At 55.9% G+C, this 18,343-nt stretch overlaps 1 protein-coding gene across 12 annotated transcripts in view; it reads right to left on the bottom strand.

Moving 5' to 3' along the window:
• LOC105080859 (uncharacterized) overlaps positions 1 to 18,343 on the bottom strand; it is a 66,883-nt gene that overhangs the window by 13,660 nt on the left and 34,880 nt on the right. For 10 of the 12 annotated variants that reach the window (XM_074342467.1, XM_074342463.1, XM_074342457.1 and 7 more), the window contains 2 exons: positions 5,478 to 5,508; positions 4,460 to 5,206 (listed from right to left, as the gene is read on the bottom strand). In XM_074342467.1, coding sequence (XP_074198568.1) covers positions 4,460 to 5,206; positions 5,478 to 5,508 — 778 coding nt within the window. The remainder of the gene's footprint in view (positions 1 to 4,459; positions 5,207 to 5,477; positions 5,509 to 18,343) is intronic. The other 2 variants (XM_074342466.1, XM_074342469.1) reach the window with 1 other exon arrangement.

The raw sequence follows: 18,343 nt of genomic DNA, 5'->3' as shown, positions 1-18,343 counted from the left end.
GGGGGACGCCTGCCCCTGCACGTTGCAGGCTCCTCACCCCCCAGGATGCCCCAGGGGACCAGAAGCCACAATCAGACAGAAAGTAGGTTCTGGACCAGGTGGATTCCTGCCAAGGGGTCTCCAGCAAAGCAGGAGGGAAAGGGGATGGGGGCTGAGTCATGCTGGGAGGCTGGAGTCCCAGGTTCCCCCTGCCCCTCCCTCCCCCCTCCCCCACTCCAGGACTGGAACTCCTGCTCACCTAAGGAAGGGGCTCTACCCACGCCTCAGACCAAAGGGCTATTCAGAGACCACCCTCCAACCCACCACACAAGCTTGGGGGTCACCCCTAACCTTACGCCATGACTAGAGGCAGAAGCAGAGTCAGGTTGGGGTTTCTCTGTCCACAAAGCACTCATGCCTTCCAAGAGCAGGAAGGACAACTCAAGACAAACTTGTGAGGCCCAGGGAGTGGGGTGGGGAGAGTGGGGTAACCACCCCAGCGCAACCTGAGCCTCAAACCACAGAGCTGGGCTGGGCCGTGGTCCCCAAGCCCAACCACAGGGCCCCCAGCGCCTTCCTTCCCTTCAGCCACAGGAAAGGAAACCAGGGGAGGGGACCTCTGTGTGCTGGGGCCAAGATAAAATCACTGGAGAGCCCAGAGGACGGGATGGGTCCTGGGGAGCTGGCTTGAGCACCTCCAAGCTCTGGGCTTTGTTTTAAGAAGGGGGAGGCTTCCAGGAGGGAGCCCAGACCTGGGAATGTCAGGAAGAGAGACTGGGGATGGGTAAGTCCGAGTTTGGCGACCCTCTCCCTGGGGAAGTTTGCATACACTGCTGTGAGGGCAGGAATCTTAGTTTGGGCATCCCTGGTGCTGCCAGACACCACGCGGGCTCGTGCATGGACAGGGGAGCGTCTGTGTGCCCAGCACAGCCCCCGACGTGTGTGCGGCCAGAGTCCCCAGCCTGAGCCCCAGCCTGAGCCCCAGCCTCGGCTGCCCCACCCTCTGCCTCCTCCACCCTCTGCCTCCTCCCGGCTCACACCATGGTTTTAAGGACTCATTTCAAACTTCTCCCCAAAGCATTTAGCACTCTTATCACACAGTGTGTCTGGGAAAGGAAGGCAGATAAGGCAAGTCTGGTTTCTTTCACGGTCAGACCTCGACGCTGCTTCTGCCAGTCACTCCTGAGAGGCTCCACTGCCTCTAACATGGGGACCTGGTGGCTCCTGCTCAGCCGAGGGACATTTCCAGGCCTGGCCTCAGGCTGCTACCATCCACTGAAGGTCCCCAGCCAGCTCCCTCCACTAGCCAGACCACCGCTGTGGCTCCGTGGACACGCTTACAAGCCGACATGGCTGATGTCACCGTTATAGCCACCCAGCCCGCGCAGCACAAGGGGCAAAGCAGGGCAGGGCCAGTCCCCCTTAGAGACGAGGAAACTGAGGTCCAACTGAGAGATGTCCCCAAGGCCTCACAGAAAATGCAACAAAAGCAGTTCCTGTTTGCTCCAGGGTCTCAGGCCTCCTACAGGGAGTCCTCCCTGATTTCTCCCACCCTCTCGCTCCTCCCGGAGCCTCCCTTGCTAGTCACTGCCTAGCAAGCTCAAGGTCTGCCCACACAGAAGCAGATTACTAGATCAACTCATTCTGCATTGACCCCAAGGCATATACATAGGTTGACTATGCCCCACCTCCAAGCCCCGAAGTCCCGATTGAATCAGAAGGAAACAAAAGGGTCTCAGCAAAGGGTCTCTAAGTCTCATTGCTGGTTACAGAGGGGCAGTGTAACACCAGCCCCCGCAATGCCTGACCACCACCAGCACTGGCTCTCGTGTGTGGATGAGACCCTCACACCCAGACCCCCTGGGGGCACAGACACAGGCGTATGAGAGGTCAGACAGCCCCGGCACCCAGCTGTGACTGTCCAGTCTTGCCCCGGAGCCCCGATTCCTTGTTCACAATCCAGTGTCCGATCACAAGCTGCCAGGCACAGCCCACGAGCAAGAACATGTGGATAACTCTGTGCAGCACCCCTCACTGCCAGAAACTGGCTGCGAGCCCGTGCCCGCACCCCTGAGAGGTGGGCTGCAAGAGAAGTGGGGAGCAGTGCCTCTGGTCGGGCGGGGGAAGCGGCCTCAGGCCCAGGGAGCTGGTGCTCAGGGGCTGCAGAGTGTCCGTCCGACCCCACTGGACACCTTGAGGGTCCTCCACCCGCAGTGCTCAACTACGCCTGCTGTCCCTCCTCCCCTCAGGCCTTCTGAAATCCAGAACCTACTCCCCAGCCGTGTCTCCCTCCTCAACCTGCAGCGGGCTGCAGCATTCCTGCTGACCCCCAATCTCTTCTTCCTGAAGGGGTCCCCTCTCTCGATGTCTCAGAGTGGGCTTTCCACAGCCTCTGAGCTCCCTGGCAGCTCCTCAGCCTCTGCCCAGGGCTCCTGACGCACCATCTCCTGCACAGCTGCCTGGAAGGCCTCACCTGATCTTGCTTCAACCACCAGCTCTGGCCTGATATCTCCCTAACCTCTGGCCTTGGCCACTCTCAGCCCACCAGATCTGTGACTCCATCTGCTCCAGGACAGCTTCACCTGGATGTCCCACAGCCCCACACCCTCAGCACAACCCAGACAGAAACTGGCATCTCCACCACATCTGTGCCCCAGTAGTCCCCCGGCAGGGCTTCGCTCTCTGCCCACCTGCTCATATCCAAAGACCATCTCACCCTGATGATTCCCCCTTGGAGATCTCCGTCCAAGGCACCCCAGCTCTCCCGCTCCCCAGCGCTGCTCCTGTTATGGCCGTCCTCTCTTCTTGGACCATCACAACTAAGTCCCCCTATCTCCAGCCACCCTCCAACCTGCCATCCATCCTTGAGGGCGCTTGTCGGATACAAGGAGGACCCTGTCTGTCCCCTGCCCAGTGCCCCACTATCCCCATAACCCAGAGAACTAGCTTACCCCACATTGGCCAATTCCCACTGAAAAAATGTTAGACGACTGAAGACACATCTCTCACATGAACGCGTGGATTCGTGTACATATACGTATTCATGTGTGACTCCAAGAGGAGTTTTCTAAAACTTGGACAGCTGCCTCCACATGCAGATGAGTAGCAAATGTGTGTTAAAATAAAACCTCAGAAACAGCCGATGACACAGTTTATCAGGCACGTGTGAGCTCACAGTGGTGATTTTATAGCGTGGCCAAGGAGTGTTGATGCTTGTAGGACAGAATTAAGTGTATCCATATTTCCAGACACTTCACACAGCACTGGGACACCCGGGGGCTCAGCCATCGGCACGTTTAAGAACCCCACCTCCACCCCAAAGCAAAGCCCAACTCCCTGGCCCAGCATCCGGGGGCCTTTACAACTCGCTCTTCCACTCTCATACCCACCAGGGTCCCTCTGGTCAGTGAGTCCTTTCAGGCCCTTAGAGGCTCTAGGCACAGCCCCCTACACCCGCCCCTGCACTAGCAGCAGCAGACCCTAAACCTCCAGCACAAAGCCGGCCTGAGACGCCCACTAGGACGGGACTGCTGTCCGGCTGCCTGCACTGCTGCTACTGCTTGGTCTGGGCCATCTCCCACCCAGGCTGGGACATCCAGGGGCAAGGGCTAATCTGATCCCCCTCCTCCTGGTCCCTTGAGGTGCAGCCCAGCTTACACAAGGACTCTGCGTGTGTGATGGATTGAACCAAGGAGGGACAGCAGGTGCAGGCTACCCAGACCCTGGAAACCCAAGCCCAGAGCACATGCCTGGGCAGGGTGGAAAATCCCACCTAAGGGCCACTGCACACACCATGGGAACATTCTAACCTGCCACTCCAGGAGGCCCCACGCTCAGGGGAGTGACTGGTCCACACCGGCCTCCGCCCCACACCCACGCGGTGTGGGCCTCTGGCCGGTCACTGACCCCAGAAATCTAGACTGCCCACGGCTCTTTCCCCCTGGTTCCCCTGTCTCTTCTTTTCACGGTAAGGATTTACCCCTGCAAGTTTCCAAATGCCCGGCTGCACCCCAACAGACTGCATTCTCCTCTGCTCAACACACAGAAGGGCTTGAGTTCTCAATCCAGGTTAATCAATAACTCAAGCCGTCAGGGTTCAGTGAAGCGGCAACGCGGGGAGCGCGTGAAAGGAGGTGGACGGGGTGAAGGATTGCCGACCATTCCAAGACACAGGCCCGGGGCAGTGTCGAACAGTGAGGGGCAGCACTTCAGAGCCCAAGCCCTTAGTGCCAAGGCACAGTGGAGAGAGGGGAACAGAACAGGGCACGCCTGCAAAGAAGGGAGGGGCCCGAGACAGGTGCAGAGGGCAGGCTAAGCCGGTTTCTCCGAGTGATGGCCGGACCCCCACAACCGAGTCGCAGCGGCGGGTGGCGGGACAGCCCCGGCACCGGCACGCACTCCGGACCTAGCGGCGGCGGGGGTCGCGGGGTCCCCCTTCCCCGGCGCCTGAGCACAGACGCCCGCGCTCCCCGAGGCTCACCTGGCCGCGGCCGGACAGCGAGAAGGTGGCGTGGCTGGCGAAGCGCGCGGTGCCCAGGCGGGGCGCACGGTCTGGGACGCCGGGGGCGGGCGGAGGGCTGGGCGTGCCGGGCGCGGGGGTCAGCCCGGTCGCCAAGCCCAGCGCCTCCACCTGGCGCGTCAAGCGCTCGAGTTGCGTCTGCAGCCGCTGGTTGTCGCGCTGCAGCTCGGCCACCGTGCGCGCCAGCGGCCCGGCCAGGCGCAGCGCCTCGGCCACGCGCTGCTCCATGCCGCGCTGCAGCCCCTGCATGTCCTCGTGCAGCGCGCGAACCGCGCCCTCCAGCGCCGCCTCGTAGCGGCCTAGCGCCTCGCGCACCGTGCGCGCCTCCTCGGGGTCGGGGGCCGGCTCCATGGCCGAGCCGGGCGGGCGGGTCTCAAGGAGAGCGGGTCTGGCCCAGTGAGCAGCCGAGCTCTGCAGCTCCGAACCGCGACTGGCCTCCCAGGGCTGGGTTCGCCTGAGGGGCGGTGGGACGGGCGGGCAGAGGGCGGGGCGAGCCCGGCGAGCCCTGGGAATGGGCGCCGCTTGGGGGCGGGGCATGGGGGCGGGGCCTGGCGGCTCGGGGTCACCCCCAACCCCAGCCCCTGTGACCCACGCGATGCGGCGAGGAGGAGTGTCGTCAGTGGCGCCGGAGGAGAAGAGCTCGCCCAGCCTCTCGTCTCCCTCGGTGCGGAGCTTAGGGGGAGTGCCGAGGCGGAGACCCCCTTGACCCTGGAGAAGCAGTGTGCGACATGTGGGAGGGACTGCCGGCCGTCAGGGGAAGGCCTCGACCCCCAAGTGGACTTGATTTAGGAGATAGCGGACGTGGGTTATGCGTTACCACGGGGCTCTCACTCTCAGGGCCCAGGTACTACTGGGGGTAGGGATCCCCCACTGCTCTGGGGGACCTGAGAGCGGCAGCAGTAACCCCCAGAACTGTCACCCTGTGCACATGACTGCCCGCTTTAAGCCGTGGACACGGCCCTCACAAGCACATACTTACGTGTGGCATCTTGGCCTGGAATTTCTTGCACCTAAGGGAGAGGGAGACAGGTGGTGAGGTCCCTCCTTGTCTCTGCAATTATGCACTCTCCCCTCCCAGCCCCACTCTGTGTAACAAGATTCCTGTGTCCTTCCTGCCAGTGGTCACGGGGCTCCGAGCTTACTGAGTGGCCCCTGTTGGGGCATCCACAAGTGACTGACTGAGGTCAGACAGAGAAGAGAAGGTGTGCTTAGGACCGAATCTCCAAATTCTCGGGTCAGAGACCATGGGACTAATCACCTCTCTCCCTCCATGAAGTCTCAGTCCCTGGCCTGTGGTTACAGGACAGGGCTCCCACCTCGATTCCCTCTCAACACCCCTTTCATGCTGGAACCCAGATATTCCTCCCTTCCATACCCCCCAACCTCCAAACATCACGAGAAAGGGAGGAATGAAAATAGCTTTTGCTTCGGAATGACAGAACGATGGGCAAAGGTGCTGTCTGATCTCATGTACATAGTAAAATTGATTTAAAATAAAAAATGGGAGCATCTCCTCCTTTTTTGTGCAAAAAGCCTTTCCTGATTAGCCTTCTCCTTCCCAGGCCTGGCCCACTTGAAGGAGGGCTAGTGGCGGCTGGCACAGCCAGGTGGCAGGGGAACGAGAGGCCTGAAAGACTTGTTTCTGTCACACTGGGCTTCCGAAGATGTTTGCAGCCACAGACCTCCTGGACTGGCCTGCTCTGCCCCAAAGGAGCTGGATCAGCGTAACAGATGCTGAACGCCAATCCCCCCTCTCTCCCTCCTCCACAGGGACAGGAAGGAACTCTGGGTTACCTAATCCAAGGAGCCTTCCAGCAATTATTTCATGAGAAAGTCAAATGCCAAAAGGCGTGCATGGGGTGTGTGTGTGTGTGTGTGTGTGTGTGTGTGTGTGTGTGTGTGTGTGTGTGTGTGTGTGTGTGTGTGTGTGTGTGTGTGTGTGTGTGTGTGTGTGTGTGTGTGTGTGTGTGTGTGTGTGTGTGTGTGTGTGTGTGTGTGTGTGTGTGTGTGTGTGTGTGTGTGTGTGTTTTGTAAGTAGCTCTCTGCACACGGTGAGCCAGACTGCTCCCTGCATTCTTTCTCTGGGTGGAATCTTTGATAGAGACTAGGAGAGAGGCTTCTGCTACAGCTTCTGCCCCAAGTAGCACTCAGCCCCTCCAGGTCTGAGCACGGGAGCCTGGAGTTCAGAGGCCCTGGTTTCTGCCAGGAAAGCCCAGCCACTTCCTTTGCAGGACCTGTGGAATGACCAGGTGGGGAAGTTTGGGAGGGACTGAACAGCCTGGTCCCTGTCCCCATGGCCGATGTGAACCTGGGCCTGTGCCTGGTCCGGCAGCATAGAGGGGAGTGGGGGCAGGCAGGGGTCTGGCCTTCTCTCCCAGCTTCCCGGAGAAGGAAGGCTGGCTGGGTCTCTAGGCTGGGAACCCTAACGGTTGATAGATTCTACAGACTAGCTGCCCAGGATCCACCCACATTCTCCCACCTCAGGCAGGTTATCTGGTCTCTCCTGATGTACCATGACGACATCTGGGAGGGGCTGGGCAGGGCTCCATCTGTGACTGGCAAGGGCAGAGATGGGGCTTGCAGTGGGTTTTGGGCAGACAGTACCAGAATCATACCAACCCCCTTGGCTTCTCTGACTGCTGACAGTCAGACCACTGAGTCAGTAGCTGGAGATGAGCCTAGGAGAGGAGAGATGAACCAGGAGTGGGAGGAAGAGGGGCAGAGGGGCAGGGAGAGCAGGAGTGAGGGCGGAGGGGGTGATGCTGAGGTGGGGAGGGGGTGATCGACGACCAGTGCTACCCAAGAGCCTGCTCCACGCCACCTGGGGGGAGGCTGCAGCTTGCCCCAGGCCCCAGGGGCTCCTCTCAGCCATCCCCTCAAGGCCCCTCCTCCAACCCTCCCCCAGCTCCTGCCGGGTACCAGACTGTGGAGGAGGTGAGGGCTGATGGACCCTGCTGAACTCCCTCCACATTCACCAGCCCTGATGTCAGCGGGCTAGGAGGCCAACCTCCCACTGAGTCCCAGGGGCTCTGACACCCACCCTTCCAGCTTCCCTTCCCCTGGCTGTGACCTGTCCACCGCCTGCTGGTCCCTTGATCTGCTGTGCTGCTGGGCTGGAAGTAGGATGTGGGACAAGGCTTCCTGAGTCCCCTGCCGTCACCTCACGCAGTCAAATCCTTGCCAAGCCCAAACCATGAAGCCAGGAGATGAGATGGGGAAACGGAGGCCCAGGGAGGGACACGGACAGGCCCGAGGCCACAAGTAAGGTCCACAACGACAGGTCCAAAACCCAGGGCCCTGCCTCTAGTCCCAGCACCCCTCTGGGGGCAGCAGTCAAATCCAGCCAAGTCTGGGCAGCTCCTCCTGCTCCCAGTTTGCCTGGAGGCTCTAGTTCCCTGGAACTGCTCCTCAGAACTCTTCAGAACCCCCTCCAGGCCCTCCGGCACTGCCCCCTGAGGACCATCCCTCCTCCTGCCAGTCCTGACTGCCCTCCCACCCCCTCAGCTTCTCCTCCCCAGGGACCTTCCTGAGTGGCTGTTCTTTCCCTCACCCTTTAACCGTGGTCCCCAGGGCTCTGATCTGGGCCTGACCCCTTTCACCCGCAGACTCTTTCTGGGTGGTGTCACCCACCCCCACCTCCATACCGATGACTGCCGCTTCTCCATCGCCAGCCCAGCTCCTCTCCATATACCCACCAGCCTCCAGCCCTCAGGCCTGAAAGTCCCACCCCCTCCCCAGACTCCTCAGGTCCTGAGAAGGCACACAAGGCTTACAGGGCGGGGAAAGGCCATAAGAAGTGGGATGGTGCAGGCCACTGCATTCCTGGGCCCACTTGTCAGGCCCACACCTCCACCTTCTGCACCCGAGTCCCCGGGCGTGGGTGAGGTGCATATACACACTTGCGTACATGTGTTGGACCCCATCCTCAGAGAGCTGGGGCTGTCTGTCTCAGCTGTTCATCCACCCCCACACCTGGAGAGACAACTGGCTTTAGAAAGTGCTCTGTGAACATGGGGTGATGGGATACCTCGAAAAAGGGGACTCACTTGGGAGCCAGTCGAACCTCCAGGATGGACTGAGATGGGTGACGGAGAGGGTGCGTTAGCGGCCACGATGAGCCACAGGGGGCTCACAGGTACTGCACAACCCTGTCTTGAAGGTCACAGCCTTTGCACTGAGTCAAAGGCAGCTGCCAACCTCACTGGTCACTTCAGCCCTCCAAGCCCCTCTGCCAGGATGGGCTCAGGTTGGAAGGTCAGGGGCCAGGCCAGACCCATTATCTGCCAGGCCCTGATGGGCCCTGCCTGCCTGCAGCCCTCAGCTTGCTGGGTGGCTGATGGGCCTGGGAGTTCTCATAATTGGGAAGGTGTGTGAAGCCAGTCATTCCCCACTCCCCAGGGTTCCCAGCTGCAGGCACCCAAAGGGAGTAGACTAACAAGGACCCAGTGGAGCAATGCACTCCAGGGCCGGACCCCTCGGCAAACAAACCATCTCCCACCGCTGCTCTCCAATCTGAAATCCAGCCTCTGCCCTGGAAACTGTTGCCTTGTTATGAGATCCATACGGGTGTGGATGCAAGGCTTACGTTTATCTTTTCCTGCCAGGTTGCTGGGTTCAGGAGCCAAGGGGAATGCTAAGCAGGGAGGTGGGAGTGTGGTGGAGGCTGCGCAGGAGCCCGGGGGGCCAGTCGTGGAGGCCCCAGGCCTCATCTCCGGCCAGGACTAGGAGAGGGACACATGGGGCTCTGCCCTCTGCCCCAGAGCTCTGCCTGCCTGAACTCTCCTGAATCCTGGAACCCTGAGGCCCCTGCGTGGGGGGACGGAAGAGACCCCTGCCCCCTGGGTCACTCCAATTCCCCTCTACCAAACCCTCCTTTAAACTCCATCCCAGGGACACTCTGCTGGACACACATTTTCATCTTTCTCCCACGTATCTGAGGACGTGTCTGTGCACGTATCATGCTTGCGTGTCCCAGTGTGGGTGTGTCAGTGCGGAGGGAAGATGTGGGCATTGCAGAGTCTACAGGACCTGCACGTGTATGTGGCGTGTGGGTGTGGGTACATTTCCAAGCACCTGTGTTTATAGGAGGGACTTTTATGCATTTGCTCATACGTGCTGAACGTGTTCTAGACACACGCAAATGCATGCCTGCTGCACATGTGTCAGCGTAGAACGCACGCATGCCTGTATGTGTATGTTGAGCGTCTCCATATGCTTCCATATATCAAGCGTTTGTGTATCACCGTGTGAGTCTGACTGCACAAGTCAGGTGCCCCATCTCTGGCTGCCTCTTTAACCCGACCTAGAAGTCTGTCTCTAGAAGGTAGGGATCCTGGGCGCTCTGCGGAGACTTGCATACAAGGTTTTAAGGGTGGCCCTGATCCAGAGAGAGGGTAAGAGAGAGCAGACCTTCTCAACCCCCGACCAACGTTGGGCCCTCGTGGTCCTAGTGGAGGAGGAATTTCCCACGGGCCTCTGCTGAGGCTCAGGCCGCCCAGAGAACAAACAGCACACATCCCCGTGTGGAGGGGCCTGCCTCCTCCCAGCAAAGGCAGGGGCTGCGGAGGGTGTGGAGTGGAGACAGCTGCTTCCAGCCCAGATAAGGCCATGGGGCTCACAGTTTCCATTTCTAGGATCCCCTCCCCACTCAGGTCCCAGCTCCTAAGCCCTGGCCCCATGGCCTGGAAAGGTCTCCGCTGACTCACCCCAGCGCCCTGCCCCCACCTTGGGAACAGCACCCCACCACAGCCTGTCCTGGGCCACTGTGGTCTCTGGGGCAGGACAGCCCCGGCCTGGGGCCCTCACAGCTAATATCCTGACCCTTGTGCCTCTGAAAAGCCACACAGTAAGGAGGACTGGCCCCTCCTGTCCTCTTAGAACGACACTCCCTGCGTCTACGTGCTCGTGCAATCCGCTCCACCAGCCTGGCTGCCCTGGCCCAGAGGACCCCGAGACCCTGAGACCCCGAGGGGCGAGCAGTCATCATCAGCGGCAGAACTGGGCCTAAATTCTGGACTCATCCTCCCTTCTCCCCCGCTGCTCCACAACTTCCCACCCAAGGCCTGCCCCCTCCAGCCCTGCCTGGCCCGCCTCCCCTCCCCCTCCCTGGGCTATTTATAGGGACTGGGGGAGGCAGAGCTCCAGGGCTGTGGCTCCCTGGGCCTTCCCCAGGGGCCCCGCAGGCCAGGCAGTGTCTGCTTTCAGCCCAGCAAAAGGCTGTGTCACTCCAAGTAAGCAGTGGGGGTGGGGTGGCCGGGCAGAGGCAGGGGGCTGGGCTCTGGCCTTTGCCAGGGCCCTCCAAAGCCTTTTGCAGCCCACACACAAGCTGGGCTTCCTCAGAATCATTCTGGAGTCCCCCTTGGGGCTGGAGCGGTACGGGAGGTCCCTGCAGGCGCTAGCACCTCCTTGGGGAAGCCTGGAGGAGACCAGCACCCACACCACCAGGCTGCCACCTCCCCTGCAAGCCCCCCGAGTCTCCTTTCTCTCACAAAACTATCCCTCTGACCCATGACTCCCCTCCACCAACAGTGGGTCGAATGCCTTAGGGTGCATTTCAAGGCCCTTCCAGCAAAATGCACAATCTCCCACACTTCTGCCTTTGTGGCTGCCCTGATCCCACTGCCTGAAGCATCCCTTCCACTTGCCATCCTGTCTGACAGACTCCCTTCTTTAGGTCTTCAGAGCCCAGTTTAAATGCCACCTCCTCCAGGAAGCCATCCCTGATGAGGCCTGTTAGCACTCCTCCCCTCCCCTCCCCGCCCACCATGCCCCTTGAAATATATCCCTCCTCTCCTGCCCTGGTTCCCTCCTCCAGTGTGGAGCTGCTGTCTGTCTTGAGTAGTGATCTCTGGGGCTCCTGAGAGGGCAAGGCCTTGCCTCTCTCATCCCTCTGACCCCTGGCCCAGCCCCAAACTCCATCAGCCATTTGAATGAGTGAGTGAAGGGAGGGGCGCCGAATGGAGCAGTGCAGGAACTAGTGACTGAACAGTGAATGGAAGTGGAGAGAACAGGGGAGCAGGAAAGCAGAAGAGACCCCACCTGTGTCTCCTGAGCCCTGGAGTGACTGCCTGGTGCCCCCACAGGTGGGAAGGTGGCAGGGGCAGCCCAGGCCAGGTCTCAGTGGCACGGCTCGGCCCTGGGCAGCCGCCAGCTCGGTCACTCTCATTCTTTCCAGATCAAAGTTCCCCCGGGGAACAGCCTGGAACCTGACACTGGCCTGGGGTGTGGGGACGGGGCCAGCTGGCACAGTTCGGGAGGAGGACGTGGAAAGGCAGGCACCTGTCCCCAGCTCCAGGGACCCCAGGCCAGCAGCCTGGGGAGGGGACTGGATACACTTCCGCACACCTACTTCAGCCCCAGCCCCATCCTTGGATAGGCCATACTGGTAGGTGGGGAACCCCTGGCTCTAGGCCCTTCTGCCCCAGACTCCCCAAGGACCCCAAATCCCTCAGGGCCTCAGGGGTTCGGCTTCCTGCACGACTATCCCCCCACATCAGTTCTGGCTCAGCCCCACCCCGTCTCCCAGCACCTTCCATCCAGACACCCTCCAGGTGTGTGTTTCTCTGTCTCTCCCTGTGTCTGTATCTATTTCTGTCTTGGCACCTTTCTGTCTAGACTTTCTGTACTTCTGTGTTTCTCTGTATTTTTCATTCTTGTCTCAGTCCTTACCCTGGTCTCTCTCTCCATCTCTCTGTCTCCCTAGACACGAAGAGTAACTATGGAGTGATTTGTCCACCCTTTCTTTTAAGGAAGGAGCTGTTTTCATGGCTCTCCCCCGTCTCCAGCCCCTAGTCCCTCCAGTCTACAGTGAACAGATTTTCCTGATGCTGAGATGAGGGTGGGAGAGGACAGACCCCACTGCCCCTGCTGCAGCCGGGCCTCCCTGGTGCCCTCAGGCTGCTGTGTCTGAGCCAGGCCTCGGTCCGCCCCACGACCACGTGAGCAAGCGGGGAGGAAGTGGGCAGAGCTGGTCTGGGGCAGCAGGCCTGTGCCAGTGGGCCAGGTCCCTGAGTCTGCCACCATCTGTCCTTCCTCGTTCCACTTCGAGCTGTGGAAAGTCACACCACACTCAGAGTGTGACTTCACGCTCCCTGCTCCTAAGTACAAGCTAGTGTCACATGTCTCATACACACACACACACATACAAACACACACACACACACACTCACAAAGTATTGGGGAGCATAGGCTCAGCGCACGGGACTCAGAATCTCAGTCATGTTTCACTCCTCTTTGTACCTCAGTTTTCTCATCTGTAAAATGGGGGTTATAATAATAGTATCCGTGTCCCAGGATTGTTATAAGCATTAAATTAGTCCATGTTTGTAAGGCGCTTACAAACAAAGGCCCTAAGTCTGGCACATGGCACTCTATCTACGTATTCATTTAATAAAATAATAAAAATTAATAAATATGCATGCTTCAAATTTGACTCTCAATAAAAATTACAGGTTGCTTTCACCTTTATGCTGTTGCCCCAGGCTGAGCCTGATCCTGCTCACCAGCAGGTCCAAACAGGCCTAATGTGAGTAGTTGTAAGTCATGTCCAGGAATAACATTGCGCTCTGGGGGTGTGCATTTCGACCTGCTTGTGGAACCCCTCTGCTTTAACAGCGGCTGTATCACGTGTGGGGAAGTCACATGGCTTCTAGTTAAAGATGGTTGAAACCATGTCCTTCTGCCCCAAACACGTAGACATGAGAGTGTTAAAAAAATTAATGAGAAGGACATGTTTGTAGACACGAAATGGAGACTTCTCCTTAAAAGAAAATAGAGCGGAGGCTGCAGTCGGAGAAGGGGCTGGGAAGACAGCAGGGCTGAAAGTGCTGGGTGTGAGCCACAGTGTAAATGCTGAGCCGGGCTGGGCCCTGAAGCTGGCTGGTGTCAGGATCTGTGCTGCCAGTTGGTGATGATAAACTAGAGCAGCTACGTCCACCCTTCAAGGTCGTGGCAAAAACCAAAGCCACATGCCTGTGGTTGGGCAGAACCATTAGGCTCAAAGGGACTGTCCCAGAAATGTGTCACTCACATGAGGTGGAGGCCCACAGTGGACACTTCTGAGAAAACCCTGGTCTGGAGCCCAGCCAGGTACAGACCAAGTAGAGGCCGCTGGCAGATGGCCTTGGGTTTTACAGAATCTCCAGATAATCCCACAACCAGGAATCACAGGGTGCTGGGGAAGCCAACAATCTCCACAAATGGAAGAACTGATAGGTGAAAAAATAAAGTTTTAGAGCCATTTGAAAAGTCTTTAAAGTAGGTGTCTTTAAGGTCCCCAAGGAAACCGAAGGAATAGCAATCACGAAACAACAAAAAGAGATCATGACATAAGAGCAGGACAAATGACAAAGAGTCCAGTAGACACACAGGACATTAAAATTACAGATTAAAAAAAAAACCTGAAGGTGACCTGAATATCTGAACTGAATAGAGCTGGAGAGAGACATAATGAACTAGAAGACTGAGCTGAGGAACTCTCCAAGAACACAGCACAAGAGATCAAGAGATGGAAAACAGGAGAGAAAAAAATTAGATCCTTTAAAACTCTCCCATGACTTCCTGGAGAACCAGAAGCAGGAATGGAGTATGACAGCTGTGATTCACGTTTCTATCCTGTGCTACTTGCGGAGCTCTTTGGCATCTACTTCAGTCTGCACTGCATAAATTTGGATTGACTGATTGAAAGTGGTGAGGATGGAAATGGTGAAGGATCATTTCTTTCTTCTGCCTCAAAGTTCGGTAACTTCTCTATGAGCCCATGTTCCCCTCTCTGCCCTACAGCTCATGCTCTACTGAGGACAGAGTTGTTCTGCTTCTCAATCATGCTTTCAGCCATGTCTGCCATGAGTGCACACATCCTGACTTACTTAGATATCCCTCCAGGATGAGTATTTTATATCTCCCCTGGGGTCAGCTGTGGAGTCGGGGGAAGAGCATTAGGCATGAGGAAAGTGGGTCAAATCCTAGACCAGCATCTCACTAATTAAAAGACATTTAATAAGTCACTTCACCCTTCAGAGATACGGCTTTTCTTCCTGTAAAGGAGGGCTATTTCCATCTATGTCACTAGGCTCTTTTGAAAATTAAGAAAGAATAATATACTAATAATAGAGTAATAGAGTAAATATAGTAAAATACATAATAGAGTAAATACACATGAGCATACAAATATGTATATTTAATATTTAACGAAACATCTTTCTCTAAACCTACATGGCTTGGTTTGAATTTCCTTGGTAGAACTTACCATTTTCTTCCTTGTGTTGTCTAGTATTTTTTTTTTCCAAAAATGTCCCAAAGTTTGAGATTTGCAAATTCTAACTAATATATATATAATAGATAAACATCAAGTTTATAATGTATAGCACAGGGACCTATATTGAGTATCTTGTAGTAACTTATGTTGGAAAGGAATATGAAAACAAATACATGCATGTACCTATATGACTGAAGCATTGTGCTGTGCACTAGCAATTGACACAATATTGTGAACTGACCATACTTCAATAAAAACATAAAACAAAAACAAAAACAAACTCAAAAATGTCCCACAGGAGCCCTTGAAAACACACCCAAAATGGACTGATGTTTCTTAAATTACTCCCTTGTTAATTATTTTCATTAAAGGCATCATTTTCTTTTAGTGGCTCAAACTTAAGACATCTCCTTCCTACTTTTGTAAAAATTACCGCATTCTATTTCTATTTCAACATTACCTTTACATTTAGGTCATTCATCTGTATCTTAACTGTCTCTCCTCTAGATTGCTTTAGGAGCTGTCTAATTAAACTTTTGGACTCACCACTCCTCCCTGTTCTCTTACTTCTCTTAATGCACTCTTAATTGAAGACAAACTCGGGGGTTGGGTAAAGCTCAGTGGCAGAGTGCATACCTAGGCTGCATGAGGTCCTGGGTTCAATCCCCAGTACCTCCATTAAAATAGGTAAATAAACCTGATTACCTCCCCCAAAACAATATTAAAAAAAAAAAACAAAACAAAAAAGGAACTCTCACCATTGCTTCATGCAGAGCTTTTCTTATCCCTCTAATATTATAAATACTCCGCGGCCCACTGGGTCATCTGAAAGTTAGGAGTTCAGTAATATGTTACATCTTACTCCGGGGTACATCCACTTGCATTTTTCTGACTTTGTTTATTTTTGGAAAGGGGAGGTGTCCAGGACTAGTCTTGTTATTTATATATTTATTAACCTTTTAAATAAGCACCCCAGGGACGTTTCAGTACAGAGGTCTACAGATCATATTTTGAGAAATTATACTTCCCTTTTCATAATTATATAGATGCCATTTCTCTGGCAGCCCTTTTGAATGGGAGCTGTATTTTCTGACTGTGGGTCCCGTGGCTAGCACTCCTGCAGGGAGCAAGCCGCCGGCAGTGCCCCACAACTGTAGGGACCGGGAGGCGGGGAACACCTGTACCAGTAATAATGGGAACTGCCAGAGGGCAGAAACGACAGAAGGGGCGCATGTTTCCCCTGTCCCGACCCTGCAGGTGCCTGCTGAGCTAGCTTTCTGCTGAGCTACATAAAGGGGAAACAAGTGAGTCTCCAAGGTCATTCGAGCTCTTTCTCATCACTTCCTGGATTCCTGATACTTCCTGAGCCCCACCCCCAGGTTACACTTGGACCTTATTATCATCTGGAATCTACCATACAAACTCTCAAAAGTCCAACCGTTCGTTCTCTGAACATAAGCATTTGTCCTTCCAGTTCTCACTCATGTGTACCCACCATACACGTGCTTCAGCTGCATCAAAACCTCCAGTCTGGTGCCCCACTTCCTCCCAGTTCCTACTTGGTCTATACCCCCAAGTTGATCTCTTGGCCTCTCTACTTCCAGACCACCTTCAAAGTGCTCTTTCTAAAACTCAAGCTTGATCGTGACCCTTCTCTGCTTAAAACATTGCAGTATGTGCTGCCTGGTCACGCCCACGTGCCTCCGCCAGGACACCGGGGACTGGTCCCCTGCTTCCTGCGCGGCCTTACACACTGCCTTTCCTGCCTCGCGCTGCGTGCTCCGGAGCAGCAGGCTGCTCACGCGTGAGCACACCGAGGGTTTCACGCTTCTCATCGCTGCACTGTCCTGTCTAGACCACGCCTTTCCTTCATCTCATCAGCCTAAACTTCTATGTGGCTTCCTTCCTCTTCCCCTCCTCCAAGCCATCCCTCACATTTACTCCTTTCCAGCCAACCAAGAGCTGAACCACCACTTGGCACACTGCCATTGTCACGTCAACACACTGTCTTATAAGTGCAGCTTCAGGAGACTGTCCCTCCTCCCAGTCTTAGGAGTGCCTGGAGGACAGGGACTGTGTCCTAGCCAACTCTTCCTCCAGCACCAGGCACAGTGTCTGGCATGTAACCCGGGCCCAGGACAAGTCCCACCTTTTTCATGGACTCTCCCCAGCTTCCTAACCTTCCCTCCTCCGAACCCTACAACTCTTCTGTGTCATTCTTGCCCTACTCATTCATTGCCTCGTCTCATTACCATTTTAAAAATGGCTAATTCCTCTGACAGATCTCATTAGAATCAGTGAGAATTTTCACTGAGTAGCTGTTGGCCTTGTATCTCTGTCCCTTGTTCTGTCACTCAGTTCTCAGTAAGGAGCCGGACTCCGAGCTAGTTTGCCCATCAGTATGATGGAGACAGAGGCAGCTGTAGGTGGCCATGGTTTTTGTACCAGCTGACTCCTAGAGCCAGGGTGTGTCCCTGAGCCAAGGACAGACAGGCGGGCCAGGTGAAGTCTGTGTTCTGGCAAAAGCACTGCCCAATCTGGGTCAAGCTGGGCAAAGCAGAGCCTTACTCTTGGGCATTTTTATTTAGAAATACATTAGGGTAGCATTTGAGACTAATAAAGAATTGTGCAAATTGGAGGTAGTGTGACATAAAAAATATTACCTAAGCCTCCCTCTATGTACCAACATTGAAATAATGGAAACATCCCCACATAGGAACCTGGAGCTACTTGGAATCCTGGCCCGCACGTTGGGAAGCCCAGCAACATGAGGATCTTTATCCCTGGCTTCTCATCAGCTCCTTGTCTTCGTGTCCACCTCCCTCGTTGACATCAACCCCTGACTCATTACAGAGTCTGGGCGGGCATGGGGACTTTCTGTTCTTATGACCTAATGGTGTGACTCAAGTGCCTAGTACTGCACCTGGCCCAGAGCAGGTGCTCAGTAAACAGCTCCCGTCATTCTCACTGTAGTTGTCACTGTTATTGACTCATTCAGAATTTCTTTTACTCACTAAGGTACTTCAACCATCACTGGCTTATTAAATGCGACTGAATAATGACTTCCTTTGCAGGAGTGGAAGAACCTTGCAGCTGATGCAGGTGGCACTGTCATTACACACTCGCTTGAAATCACGCAGCCACAGGCCTGTGCTGGGTGAGGCAGGAAGTGGGGAGGTATGGTGCTGGACTGAGCTGGAGGGAGCTGAGCAGCACGTGGCAGACCCTCAGTGGGGTCAGGAGAGGCCAGGGCAGCCCAGGGGAGGCCTGGGGATGGCCACCTTGGGCAATGGCTGCTCCCACCCATTCTCTACCCTGTCCCTCCAGCTAGCTCTCCAAGGGTTAGGGGTTTTTTAGAGAAGAAAAAACTCAATGAGAATTTTCCACCAGCTTCAAAGGGTGGAGAACCCCCTACCATGACAGGAAACACATCTGTACACGAGTTTGAGAGCTTCGGAGAAAAGCCAGGCCTTGGTCTCAGGGTGGAGGCAGCCCAGGGACGCAAACCTTCTGGCCGCCCCAGCCCCTGTGAGCGGGGCCCCCGCCGGCAGGGGCAGCCGTGCTGTGAGTAGCCCCTGCCGGCCGGAGCA

This window comes from Camelus bactrianus, chromosome 16, assembly GCF_048773025.1.
Source record: "Camelus bactrianus isolate YW-2024 breed Bactrian camel chromosome 16, ASM4877302v1, whole genome shotgun sequence".
NCBI classification, from domain to species: Eukaryota; Metazoa; Chordata; class Mammalia; order Artiodactyla; family Camelidae; genus Camelus; species Camelus bactrianus.
This window is presented reverse-complemented; position numbering and strand designations above follow the sequence as displayed.